The sequence below is a fragment of the Schistocerca serialis genome, chromosome 1 (assembly GCF_023864345.2).
Source record: "Schistocerca serialis cubense isolate TAMUIC-IGC-003099 chromosome 1, iqSchSeri2.2, whole genome shotgun sequence".
In the NCBI taxonomy this organism is placed as follows: domain Eukaryota; kingdom Metazoa; phylum Arthropoda; class Insecta; order Orthoptera; family Acrididae; genus Schistocerca; species Schistocerca serialis.
Window position 1 is genome coordinate 944,545,169 of NC_064638.1, and position 15,104 is coordinate 944,560,272.

A 15,104-nucleotide genomic window follows, 5' to 3' on the forward strand; every position below is an offset into this window, starting at 1 on the left:
TTTACAGTTGCACAATTTGTCGTTAAAGAATAAGTGTACTGTTAAATGAGTGGAGAAACTATGGCTCAGAGCACAATGGGACATAACATCTGAAGTCATCAGTCCCCTAGAACTTAGAACTACTTAAACCTAACTAACCTAACGACATCACACACATCCGTGCCTGAGGCATGATTCGAACCTGCGATCGTAGCGGTTGCGCGGTTCCAGACTGAAGCGCCTATAACCGCTTGGCCACACCGGCTGGCGTGGAGAAACTATCAATGTGGCATTAGCATGACTGTTAATAATCAGTTGGACATGATATTCTTTTTCAACTGTTTTTGCAGAATAAATATCTCGCTAACACAGCCGTTACTCCAGTTACCCATTAACAAAAAATAACGAGCAACTATGCTGTCATTTTACCTACTGGCTAATTCAATAAGAGGAAATGCTTTTAACTAATTCACTTTTATGCCAAACTCAGAACCATCCTGGCAATTACCTGAAACGATTTAGGGAAATCACGGAAAACCTAAATCAGGATGGCTGGAGATGGGATTGAACCGTCGTCCTCCCGAATGCGAGTCCAGTGTACCACCATTTGTATAACAAAGAATATCACTTAACAGGTTTTAATTAGTATGGGCCCATTTATATCTATACCGATGTACTTCAAGTAACTTCATTTGTTTGGAATTACACTTAAAAATAAAAATTTGTAGTTGCAACACATGTACTATTGTCTGTATTTTAAAAAGACTCTCCGCGAGGCAGCTGATGTGTGCAGATGGATCAACAGAAATCTAATGACATCAAATAGTAATCATGTCTTCCTCATCACTGTCAGTGCTACCTAGCAGACAAAACTGTGTTTAATGTGTCTGTGTTTGTAAAAACAAAAGTGATACTCAGTTAATGACTGCTGAAATTTTATATGTAACTGAATTTTAAATAATCCTATCCGTTTGACACGTTAGAGACATTGAACACTTCAGTAAGCATTCAGTATGGTTAACATACTCCAATTTATACTGCTTTAGCTAATCTCATCATGCACCTCAAAGAGAGTCTTCTAAGGGAACTAATTACAAAACTGCCCAATAAATTTCTCAGCAATGCCTAGCACTTGTGCCATCACTAAACATAACAGATTTTGAAAAGCCCCTTAACATATCTGGTTTATCATTGATTAAGTGCAAGAACAAGCAGAGAAAATGCACACTTTAATGGAGTATGTTACATGGGTAAGACACAAATCATGCACTAGTTTCTCTGGTAAAATATAATAGTCAGTATAAACGGACAATCTCACCAAAGAGACAGAAAATAAAAACAATTATTTAGCTCCACCAACACTGAATTAGTACCATAAAACATAGCGCTATCAGTACACAAGCCTTTAGTAGCCAGACAGGGGTGTTTAACATGCTACATACATATTTGTTAACATTAGCACTTCTAAAGCTTGCATCAATTATTTGTCACATGCATCTGCACAAGAAACATACTGACCCCACCACTTAGGGGCAAAATGTCATACCAGTAATTTACTCGTGCACTAAAATTTCATTAGTGCTTGTACAGTCCATGTGCTAGTGCTTACTAAGCAATTTTATTTTGTAAAGTCAGAGGAAACACTTACCTATAACAGTCGCAAGTACCATTTTTCCAATGAAGAATGTTTCTGGTGTTTCCTTAGTCAGCATATTAAACAGTTCTTCAGGATTAGGTGATGTATATGGGCTTCGTAAGTCCTTATATCTATGATTGAGTTCTGCCCTGATATCATATAAGGTAATACTCTTGTTACCAAAGCCCTAAAAAGCAACAGACATTACAATATAACACTGCAAATGCAAGTATTTAACTATTAATGTCAAATTTAATCAAATGATGGAGCAAAATTTTCACCAAAAAATATCAGTCATGATCTAATCATGGTGCTTCTATCATGGCCCCTCTCTAGAATGAAAGCAAAGATTTTCATACTTCTTTGTTGTGAACACTGAAGAAAGGTTCGAAGACCATTCTGATATTCATTTTTTTAACTGCTGGTGCAAAATATCCGTTCTTATAACACACAAACATTTCTGCTGTTGTTATGTAAGGAAGACAGTATGGTATCATGAGACAAAAACACGTAATTGGATACATGTGATTTTGATGAGCACAGGAAAATGATTCCAATAGCTCTGAGCACTATGGACTTAGCATCTGTGGTCATCAGTCCCCTAGAATTTAGAACTACTTAAACCTAACTAACCTAAGGACATCCCACACGTCTGTGCCCGAGGCAGGATTCGAACCTGCAACCGTAGCGGTCACGCGGTTCCAGACTGAAGCGCCTAGAACCGCACGGCCACACGATGATAATAGGAGATTAAGAATGAGTCTGCCAGATTTGTAGGGACTGAATCCAATTCTGAAATACACAGTGTCACTTATGGCCTGTTCTGTTATTTTTCTAGGATGAGGGTGCATCAAGAAGTGATCAAGTATGAATCACGATTACCAATAGTGACTTTCTGTGAATAGGGATGTCATGTGCAAAAGCTCCTCGATCTGCCATCATTTTATTGCCACCAGTTAATTTTTCAACATCTTGATGCAAATTTGCATGGTTCTTCATGCTTGACACATCAAAAACACACATACCTGTCTCTCAAGTTCTTCAGCAAATGCATCAAGATCAAGATCTTTTAATCTTTCTGGAGACTCTAGAATTTCTTCCAAAGCACCAGCAGGATTAGGATCTTCATCATCATATTCTAGGGCATCTACAGCCATTTTCCGTGCCCATTCATATGTTTCGGGATGTACTCTTGAGCCATCAAGGACTTCTACATACGCTTCAGTGCTGAAAAAATAACAGATTTACAAATACCAAATGTATCACAAGTATATCTCCAATCCAACAACAAACAATATATACCTGTACACAACTATAAGATTACAATCAAGCAACTGAACCATCCCTCAACTTTATCTCCACAGTATAACTTTTTTTTAACTCAAGCAGGAGTGCATTTCCAGAAATGTTGATAATAGAGTTAATGAGATTTATATATACCTGTCTCCTAAGGAATTTGTATCGATCTTAATAAACCCTGCACAGTTGATGAAAACTTTTGGACCCATACGGCAAGACGTCACAAGCTGGGTCCTGTTTTCAAGTCTCTGATTGTTCTGTTTGAGCAACTTCAGCAGTGCCTGTCCTTTTCTTGGACCAAGACCACAAACAAACTGGACAAGGTTGCATGTGTATGCTTGCTGGACAGCCAAATTTATGTCAACACCTACTTCGTTGGTTCGATTCACAAACTCAAGATACAGTGCTTCAAGCAGTTCCTCTCTTACCAGCTGGTCCTAAAATTGTATTACGAAACAAAAATAAATATTTGTAATATCACAGTTTTAAACATGAATAACTTACAAGCTGATGATAATCTCTGAACAAGCAAGCATATGATTAGGAAGTAGATGTAAGAGGTACAATTGAATGAAGTGTATACAAAGAGAGATACCTTTGTGAAATGTAACAAATGTCAAAGTAAATTTGTGTCAGTATTGGGAGGAAGTTACTTCAAAAACTGTACAGAAATTCCATTAAAACAATTAAATCATGGATAACTGGAGGGAACAAAATATCTTGTAAATAGAAAATAGTAACTTATGTAATTGTCAGGAAAAACTACTTCTGAACCATTCCCAAACACACCCATAATTATCCAAATCTCCCCATGAAGCATCTGCAAAGGAGCACCCCCTCATAACTCAATATCACCCTTGACTGCACCCACCCAAAGCATTCTATTTCAATAACACCAAAGGCATATCCTACCCTATCATAAGCAGGGGTACCTGTGCAAGCAGTCACACAATATACCAACTTTGCAGCTCTGCACAGTCTTTTCGATAGGCAAGTTGTGACCAACAGTAAAATTGGCCATCCAGTGACAGAACATGCTTCTCAGCACATGATTCTTGACTTCAATGACAGCTCCACAGCTGATGTAATCTGGAGCCCCCAATCCCCCTCCAGAAACATCAGCTTCTCTGTATTACCTTACCTCTTGTCACAGTCAGACTACAGCAATGCAACCCCCCCCCCCTCTCTGTCTCTGTCTCTGTCTCTCTCTCTCTCTCTCTCTCTCTCTCTCTCTCTCTCTCCATCTACATCTACATCTACATCTACATTGATACTCCGCAAGCCACCCAGCGGTGTGTGGCGGAGGGCACTTTACGTGCCACTGTCATTACCTCCCTTTCCTGTTCCAGCCGCGTATGGTTCGCGGGAAGAACGACTGTCTGAAAGCCTCCGTGCGCGCTCTAATCTCTCTAATTTTACATTCGTGATCTCCTCGGGAGGTATAAGTAGGGGGAAGCAATATATTCGATACCTCATCCAGAAACGCACCCTCTCGAAACCTGGCGAGCAAGCTACACCGCGATGCAGAGCGCCTCTCTTGCAGAGTCTGCCACTTGAGTTTATTAAACATCTCCGTAACGCTATCACGGTTACCAAATAACCCTGTGACGAAACGCGCCGCTCTTCTTTGGATCTTCTCTATCTCCTCCATCAGACCAATCTGGTACGGATCCCACACTGATGAGCAATACTCAAGTATAGGTCGAACGAGTGTTTTGTAAGCCACCTCCTTTGCTGATGGACTACATTTTCTAAGGACTCTCCCAATGAATCTCAACCTGGTACCCGCTTTACCAACAATTAATTTTATATGATCATTCCACTTCAAATCGTTCCGCACGCATACTCTGTGTGTGTGTGTGTGTGTGTGTGTGTGTGTGTGTGTGTGTGTGTGTGTGGTTCAAGGGACAGCATCTGTGTGTTTCACCTAGGACTTTCCACTACCATATCTGTTGACGTGAAAAGTGCTAAATTGTGTCATGGTTCTGAGTCTGGCTCTCCCACCACTTTATCTATTTGGGTAAGTTATTTCTGAAGTTGAAGAAAGGCAATTGTTTAAAAAAACCTTTGGGTGAGGACAGCTTTATATACATATTCCATAACAGAATTTATCATAAATAATCCATCATAATTTCAGGAGAATTATGGGGTCTACAGTTAAACCACAAATGAGCTTCATTCCTCATGACTAAAGCTGTCACTATTCAATATGTAACCATACTACTATTTGATAATTTTCTCAATAACATCACAGTATCTCCAAGAGTTAAGAAAAATTTCAGTCTTACTCTACAGAAAACATCTGTACTAACAAATTAATAGTGTGTGTGGTACAGAGAGCAAAGGTGTTTACTTTGTCATTAAATTCAAAAATATATCACTATTAACATCAGAAGTGTTAAAGACTAATATCATTTTTATTACATTTAAGGCACTTTACTGTTTAGTACAATGTAAATAGACAGCACATAGCCATACACATTAACAAATCATTACAATATAACAAATTCCAGGATGGAGATGACAGAAATTACCACAGCAACATCTCACCTACAGCTGTTTGATGTACGGCAGATCAATATATATGAAGCTTGTAAACTGACTCATTGCACATAATTTCAACACGAATTGTTCAAATCATCTGCAGAATATGAAATTAACTAACTGATTAAATTGACTGATCTCAAATCAGGCCAAAACAGATGTTAGGGAGATTTTGAAAGTTATTTTGTGTAAGTGTAAAGAAAAGACTCTGTTACTTGTTTATTGTATGTATAATTCCTATTGTACAGACTGGCTTTTTTCTTAGAACAGGGAAAGAGGAGGTGATGGGCAGGGTGGATGGAATGCTTTGCAGTGTGTGAGAGTTGGACATGTTATTAGGTTCTGAAAATCTATGCAGAAATACTCCTGTGGGAGAACCATGTTAACCATGTTGGAAGCATAGTGGAATGCAATGTGCATCATGATTTAAGCAATTACCTATTATGGAATATGAAATTTTCATCACAAACTTAGTAATCTTTAGTGGACTAAAAACTGTATAAAATGTTTTATCATAATACACTTCTTTGGAAAGAAACAATATGTAAGTAATATATTAAAGGAATCAGGAATACAGCATTGTTAAATTCAGAAGATACACAAAAGAAGCAAGGTAAAGTACACCATAAAAATTATTTTACATGTGTGCTATCATCTGGCAGATGCCACAATCCAGATAATGAGGTGATGGATATTACACCTCTATCCAGCCACTGTATAACGGCTACATCACTGGTTCAACTGATGTGGAGAAAAAATGAAGAAACAGCAAGAAAATTTATACCTTGGTATAAATAGCCTTGCACATCTCGCCAACAGTGCAACATGGAATGAAACGACGACAACATACTCGCTCTGTACCTTCATAAAGAAATTCATAACATTTAAATCTATGCACTAATTACCTTAGAAGCTAGCTTACTATTATTTGCAGTAAGTGAAGACCCAATGTAAAACCAAGGTGTAATGAACAATATGATCTTTCTTCCAAGTGTAATTCTTGTATGAAAGAATTGATATGAATGTGACTGTGTGTATATTTCTAGGCTTCGCCATACATTAAAGTTGTTTGTAACTATTTCAAAACTCCACTGAGAAAAGCTGGTCCAACATTATCTTTTTCCTGTATGGGTATCATTATTTAGCAAGGTGTGCATGTATCTATTTATTTGTGATTTGTTATTTGCTTCTCTAACAATTGTACAAGGATATTCACAGCTAAGACCTATCCTACATTTTCCAAAGAGTATTATCTGGCTACTGAATATGTCAGTGGAGACACGACAAAGCAATGCTAAAACGCAGAATAGTTTTTGCCTTTACATACTTTAGATAAACCTTAATATTTCAAATATCTGCTCTGCATTTATTTGCAGGCATCTATGCAATCCTCACTGTTATGTGAAAAATTAAATCAGAAAATGGAAGAAAAACATGTATGAGTTATTAATCACAGGTACATAAAATCTGGACATGCCATCAGAGGCTTCTTATTAAGAGAACTGACACATCATCATACAACGCATACCAATGAAGAATTATTGCCATACATTGGCAAAGAATTAATCCCTCAAGAAGCACAATAAGGCATGCTCATACTTTCACTGGCAAATAGTCAGAGCCCCAGAAGCACTAGACCTCTGGGACAAATGGAACGACCATTCACCTAAAGCAGTAATGTCAACTATATAATCAATATACAAACACACTGACCAACAGCTAACCAACCCTGACAAACCACTGACTAGATAAAAGGAAATTCTACTTTATGTCTTTATCTGAGGTTATCAGAACCTCTATAGTCAGAAATAAATATCATTATTATTATTATTATTGTTTCACTACTGGCCATTAAAATTGCTACACCAAGAAGAAATGCAGATGATAAACGGGTATTCATTGGACAAATATATTATACTAGAACTGACATGTGATTACATTTTCACGCAATTTGGATGCAGAGATCATGAGAAATCAATACCCAGAACAACCACCTCTGGCCGTAATAACGGCCTTGATACGTGTGGGCATTGAGTCAAACAGAGCTTGGATGGTGTGTACAGGTACAGCTGCCCATGCAGCTTCAACACGATACCATAGTTCATCAACAGTAGTGATTGGTGTATTGTGATAAGCTAGTTGCTCGGCCACCATTGACCAGACGTCTTCAATTGGTGAGAGATCTGGAGAATGTGCTGGCCAGGGCAGCAGTCGAATATTTTCTGCATCCAGAAAGGCCCGTACAGGACCTGCAACATGTGGTTGTGCATTATCCTGCTGAAATGTAGGGTTTCGCAGAGATCGAATGAAGGGTAGAGCCATGGGTCGTAACACATCTGAAATGTAATGTCCACTGTTCAAAGTGCCGTCAATGCGAACAAGAGGTGACCGAGACATTTAACCAATGGCACCTCATACCATCATGTCGGGTGATATGCCAGTATGGCGATGACCAACACACGCTTCCAATGTGCGTTCACCGCGATGTCACCAAACACGGATGTGACCATCATGATGCTGTAAACAGAACCTGGATTCATCCGAAAAATTGACGTTTTGCCATTCGTGCACCCAGGTTCATCGTTGAGTGCACCATCGCAGGCGCTCCTGTCTGTGATGCAGCGTCAAGGGTAACCGCAGCCATGGTCTCCAAGCTGACAGTCCATGCTGCTGCAAACGTCGTCAAACTGTTCGTGCAGATGGTTGTTGTCTTGCAAATGTCCCCACCTGTTGACTCAGGGATCGAGACCTGGCTGCACGATCCGTTACAGCCATGCGGATAAGACGCCTGTCATCTCAACTGCTAGTGATACGAGGCCGTTGGGATCCAGCACAGCATTCCGTATTACCCTACTGAACCCATCGATTCCATATTCTGCTAACAGTCATTGGATCTCGACCAACGCAAGCAGCAATGTCACGATACAATAAACCGCAATCGCGATAGGCTACAATCTGACCTTTATCAAAGTCGGAAATGTGAAGGTACACATTTCTCCTCCTTACATGAGCCATCACAACAACGTTTCACCAGGAAATGCCGGTCAACTGCTGTTTGTGTATGTGAAATTGGTTGGAAACTTTCCTCATGTCAGCACGTTGCAGGTGTCGCCACCAGCATCCACCTTGTGTGAATGCTCTGAAAAGCTAATCATTTGCATATCACAGCATCTTCTTCCTGTTGGTTCAATTTGGTGTCTGTAACACATCATATTCGTGGTGTAGCAATTTTAATGGCCAGTAGTGTATTATGATATCGGGTCAAAGAAGGTAGACATTACTACAAAACGAATGATGAGATGGGCTGCTCCCGAACCTCAGCCCCTTGGGTCACAGGCCCATGGCACACGGAGGTGCAAGCAGAGTCACGTACAAGATCAGCTGTTCTAGTTCTTTTACCAACATTTCTTACCCTATTGAATCAAAACTACATGTGAAAGCAGCAACATAATACAGGATTGCTAAAATAAAGTTGGCAGAAAGAGTGTTTTCAGTGTTTCTGACAATGTATGAGAGGTGTTCAAAAGGAAAGGTACAAAACAACACTATGTGTGCAATTGAAATCTATTCAAAAATAATCACCAGAGGCCTGAGAACAACTATTCCTCATTCCCAGAATTGCTGTGGCTGTGACGAGAGCCAGTCTTCCAATGTGTCTCCAGTTCATCATCTGAGTTGAAGCACTTCTCTTCAAGATGTTTTTCATAGCTGATCAAATACGTGGAAGTTGCAGGGTGATATATTCAGGCTTTAGGGCAGATGTTCAAGCCCCTCCCATTTGAACTTTGCCATTACACTTTTCGAGACATTGGGAATGTGTGGATGTGCATAATTGTGGAGCAGAATCACTCTCTCTGTGAGCAGCCCAGGCTGTTTGCTCTTGGTGGACTTGCATAGGCTACAGAATGTATCACAGTGCACATCACTGTTAATGGTTTTTCTCTGCTCCAGGAATTATCTGAGTATAGGACCTCAGACGCTGAAAAAGACGGTAAGCTTTACATGCTAACTGCACAGATTTAAATTTTTTTAGGGAAGTGACAAAGCCTTTGCCTAGATGTCTCACAACATTATCCCAAAGTGACATGTAAATTTCACCCTGTTTGGTTGTTACATCATTCCATACCTTTTCATTTGAACACACTCAAAACCTAGATAACATAATGGTAAACTAGTAATTTGATAAAAGTACTGAACTGAGAACTGAGTGTGTAAAGCACATGTTGGGCTTATTAACGTTTTTCTGGAATAGTTTCATTTTGGCAACCAAATGTAACAACTTCACTGCAACTGCTACACAGCATTTTATAGGCATATGACTAAAGTGGAAGACAATAAGTCATGTGCCAGAACATAAGCGTACAAGCACTATCAAACTATGCACTCACAACAATGAGTAACGCTGAACTGTAGCAAAAGGCCAACCAGGCCATCATGTTGTAGAACATGCTGTGTGACGAAGGGTACGCTGAACTGTAGCAAAAGGCCAACCAGGCCATCATGTTGTAAAACATGCTGTGTGACGAAGTGTAGTTTACTCCCATGGATGCTTCAGAACCTATACCTTTTTGATCCTCACTACCAATACAAGCTTTTCTGAAATGTGAAGATGGAAGCTCTCCCTCCTGCACAGCCTTACTTAGTTCTCATAACCACCCTGGTCTTCCTTGCCTCCATTATTTTCCGACTCCAACCCCAAACAATGCTCTCACAGTCCAATTTCTTCTCTCTTACAACCCATTCTAGTTCCTTCCTTTAAGCATTTCATTATTTCCTATTTTTTCCTCCAATTTTATAACTGTTTCCCCTTCTTTCTTATGCCCCTACTAGCACAGTTCTCAACATCAAACTTGTTCCTGCATGCAGCTACTTGTTTCGCGCCAGCATGATTCTTCAAGTCCAATTTGCCCTATTCTTCACTCTCCTCATTCCACATATAATCAGGTTTCCTCAACAAGCACTTCATCCAATCTTCCAGTGAATGTTGTTAGAAGACAACAGTGAGCACGCGTGCACGCACATGTGTGCATCAGTGTGTGTGTGTGTGTGTGTGTGTGTGTGTGTGTGTGTGCGTGTGCGCATTTACAATACAGAGGAAGTGGCTATTTTTATAGAAACATAAAGAAAGCAAATAGATTTGTTACCAGAATCCGTTCACTGAACACTGCAAAAATGTTACACCCGCCCGAGTGTGTGTGCGTACATGTCTACACACAAACACGTGCACGCACACACCCACATCCACACAAATAGGATGATAACAGAAAATGATGGAGAATAATTCACAATTTTCACCAATGCATTACTATTATATACCCATGCAACTTACCTGCAAAGGATGGTATCTAAGGCACAAGATTTCTTCATCAGATGTACAAAGCTGAGAGAACTCAATAAGTGGATCTTGCATTCTTCTAGCAATTGATATAGCTTGTCGTAGCAGATGAGGATAATCACGGAAGTCATTCTGCCAAAAAATGAAAATAAAATTAACTCAAAAGTTTATGATACTTTTCATCAGTGATTATAAATTTACAGACAACTAAGGACAGTATAAACAAAATTTATATACAGCAGAGGTAACATAAATGCATCAGTGCGTAACTGAAAATTGGTAAGCACGTAACGAAAAGGCTAAGTTGAAGGCGTGGGCCAGGTAAAAAAACTGACTGCCTCTTTATATGTTTGTACATTGGTTGGAAATATTGCAAGCAATGTTGGATGCGTCGTGAGTAGCAGTTAGCCCCACTAGCTGGAATGCTACAGTTTGTCAGTTCAAATCCAATCACCAGAACAATATTTGTTAATCAGTATTTATCATTTCTAGATGGTTCACAAAATTACTTACATTTGTAATGTATGCATTTACTGAAATATTCAATGTCTGTATAAATAACAGCATCCTCCATCCAGGAGGTAGTTTAGTTCTGTTCTTTTTTGTCTGTACACTGGTTTCCATAGCTTTCAGAGCTGAATGTTGTGCTTCACTGAGAATCCTGCTTTTGGATTTGGACTTCATTGTGGCTATGATGCGACTTGGTTTGGTAGAGACTAGGACTTGATATTTTTAAAAATATCGGAAATCTGATACATTGTCATGTTTTTGTTCTGGTCTTCAGTCCAAAGACTGGTTTGATGCAGCTCTCCATGCTACTCTATCTTGTGCAACCCTCTTCATCTCTGGAGTCACTACTGCAACATACGTCCTTCTGAATCTGCATACTGTATTCATCTTTTGGTCTGGCCTGTATTACACTATCAAATTTCTTTGTCAAAGATTTGATCAAATATTCCGTCAAATATATTTGACAAAGATCTTTGATGTAGCGCTAGAAGGGGTGTTACACTGTCATCAAAGTTTTCATCAAAGTTCAAGATGGCTGACAACAACTTGTTATTAACAGCAGCAGTTGCACGTAACGCAATTGCATTGTGTGCGTATGCGGAAAAGAAATGGGGGAAAAAAAGGAACCATACATACGAGGTTGACAGTCTTAAATTCTTGGGATTACAACTTGATAATAGATTCAGTTGGGAGGAGCACACCACACAACTGCAGAAATGCCTTAACAAATCTGTATTTGCAATTCGAGTGTTAGCAGACATAGGCAACATAAAAATGAAAAAGCTTGCATACTTTTCCTACCGTCATTCCATAATGTCATATGGTATAATATTTTGGGGTAACTCCAAGTCCAAAAGCATGTAATGCGTATTATTTGTGGAGTAAAAACACGGATGTCCTGCAGAACCCTCTTCAAAGAACTGGGATACTAACTACTTCCTCTCAGTATATTTACTCCTTAATGAAATTCGTCCTAAATAATATATCTCTTTTTCCAACAAACAACTCAGTTCATACATACAATACCAGGAACAAAAATGATCTGCACAAGGACTTAAAAAGCACTTACTTAAGTTCAAAAAGAGGTCCACTACTCAGGAACACTCATCATCTATAGTTTGCCAGCAAACATAAAAAATTTAGTTACAAATAAAGATCAGTTTAAAAGGAGCCTGAAAGACTTACTAGTGGCCAACTCCTACTCCATTGACAAAATTTTTAATAGTAACAAATGATGTATTGTATTTATTCATACTATTAGTATTGTTATTTCAGCTTAAAAAAATAGACATGCTCCACATCCATGAGGATCTCCTCAGCACGGATCTATGGAACGAAAAACTAATCTAATCTAGGGGAAGCGGTGGGTTTTACAATGACACGATAAAAGCATTCAACAAAACTTGTTACGTGAGTTTACAGTGGAAGACGTCAAGTCGTACATCAATTACTTAAGAATGGATGAGCATACATTTCTGTATGTGCTCAGTGAAGTGTATCCTCATATCACAAAGCACAATATTCACTTAAGAACTGCTACATCTTCAGAAGACAGGATCACTGTAACACTCCGATTCCTTGCTACAGGAGAGGGTTGGGTTAGGTTAGGTTACGTCTCCAATCTTCTTAATCTATTTATGTATTCAGGGTGCCTAACTTTGTAAAGCGCCTCATCAGCTTCATACATCTCTATTAATTTTGTAGTTGTCGGCACACATCAATTGTATTTACTGGCAATGTTTATAAAAACACTACAGACGACAGAACGCTGCAGCGATGCTAGCGCTCCATGTGGTAGCATGTCACATTGCAGTGAACAGAAGACAAGCGATTTCTTTGATCAAATCTACAGCGAGGCCCTAGATTTGATCAAATATTGGACGACATTTGACAAAGTTCCTATTACACCATCAAATATCTTTGACAAAGAAATTTGATAGTGTAATACCGGCCTCTGCCTCTATGATTCACCCCCCCCCCCCCTTTGCCACCAGTACAAAATTGGTGATCCCTTCATGCGTCAGAATGTTTCCTATCAACAGATCCCTTCTTCTAGTCACGCTGTGCCACAAATTTCGCTTCTCCATAATTCTATTCAGTACCACTTCATTACTTACGTGATCCACTCACCTAATCTTCAGCATTCTTCTGTAGCATCACATTTCAAAAGTTTCTATTCTCTTCTTGTCTAAACTGTTTATCATCCATGTTTCACTTTCATATATGGTTATGCTCCATACAAATACTTTAAGAAGAGACTTCCTGACACTTAAATCTACACTCGATGTTAACAAATTTCTCTTCATCCGAAATGCTTTTCTTCCCATTAGCAGTCTACATTTTATATCCTCTCTACTTTGCAGCCCAAACAGCAAAACTTATCTACCACTTTGAGTGTCTCATTACCTAATCTAACTCCCCCAGCATCACCTGATTTAATTCAACTACATTTCATTATCTTCATTTTGCTTTTGATGTTCACCTTATATCCTCCTTTCATGATACTTTCCATTCCATTTAACTGTTCTTCCAAGTCCTTTGCTGTCTCTTGACAGAATTACAATGCCATTGGGAATCCTAAAAGTTTTTATTCTCCCTGGACTTTAATTTCTACTAATTTTGCTCAATATACAGACTGAATAACATCAGGGATAGGCTACAACCCTGTCATACTCCCTTCTCAAGCACTGCTTCCCTTTCATGCCCCTCGACTCTTATAACTGCCATCTGGTTTATGCACAAATTTCGCTCTCTGCAACACCTTTAGAATGTGAAAGAGAGTAATCCAGTCAACATCGTCAGTGGCTTTCTCTAATTCTACAAATACTGCCAATGCGAAAATACACTTTTTACATGTTAAATGACAGTATGCTTTCCCTTGGAACTGTATTTATCAATCCTTTGAATGGTTAAGCTTTTATATACCAGTGTAGAACTTTCCAGTACTTCAGGTAATGAAAGCCAGGGAAAAAAAAGAACATGTTTTGGAAAGATCTTTGATGTGCAGCAACTAGTATGGTGTATATTTTCATATTACAAATGTATATATTCAAGTTCCACCACACTTAAGCTATATGAAAAGCTAAGCTTTCATACATAATATTGGTCTTTTTTTGCGTTATTTGAAATAATGACATACATGTCTAGTCTTCTGGGCTCAAAACTCTTCTAAGTGGCTGGTCCTCAAAGTGTTAAGTTTTAAATGAGAGTCAAATGCTCTGTGATTTAAGAAATTCACCGCACATTCTCAAATGTAACATAATTCACCTTGTGTAAAAGGGAATTTACTTTGAAAGTAACGCTTGCCACACCACAATTCGCAATATTTTCCCACGACCTGTTAGAAATAAGCTCATTTCAGGAATTGCCAGCGCACACCATAAAATGGGCATTATTGTGCACATGTAGCTACAATTATGTAGGAAGCCTAAATGTCAGTATGTATATAGCCTTAAGAGATCTTACATTGCGTCATAAAATAAACAGGATATCGTAAACCGTACTAAAATGCATAATTCGGCTGAAAGTGGCATTTGTACGTCCAGATTCACAGTGAAGTAGGCCCCAACCTAATATGAAGCTTTTCAGTGTGGTTTTCAGGATGCAAATTTTCTTGGAATACCGGTACTGTATTATCTCATGTTCTGTTCTTTATTATGGCATAATGTCATATGTGCCAGAAGGTGAAAACGTGCACTTCAAATTCAGCGAAAGGTTGAAACTAGCCAGTAATGTGGAATGAAACACTTCATTTCAAATAAAATGATTGTCTCCGTGGAAAAGATTAATGAAAGCCAAACT

The 15,104-nt window shown here is 38.9% G+C and overlaps 1 protein-coding gene across 2 annotated transcripts in view; it reads right to left on the bottom strand.

Annotated features, from left to right (window-relative positions):
• LOC126412530 (transcription elongation factor SPT6) overlaps window positions 1–15,104 on the bottom strand; it is a 163,307-nt gene that overhangs the window by 30,477 nt on the left and 117,726 nt on the right. For both annotated transcript variants that reach the window (XM_050082184.1, XM_050082176.1), the window contains 4 exons: window positions 10,788–10,925; window positions 3,056–3,351; window positions 2,641–2,842; window positions 1,628–1,802 (listed from right to left, as the gene is read on the bottom strand). In XM_050082184.1, the coding sequence (XP_049938141.1) occupies window positions 1,628–1,802; window positions 2,641–2,842; window positions 3,056–3,351; window positions 10,788–10,925 (811 nt within the window). The remainder of the gene's footprint in view (window positions 1–1,627; window positions 1,803–2,640; window positions 2,843–3,055; window positions 3,352–10,787; window positions 10,926–15,104) is intronic.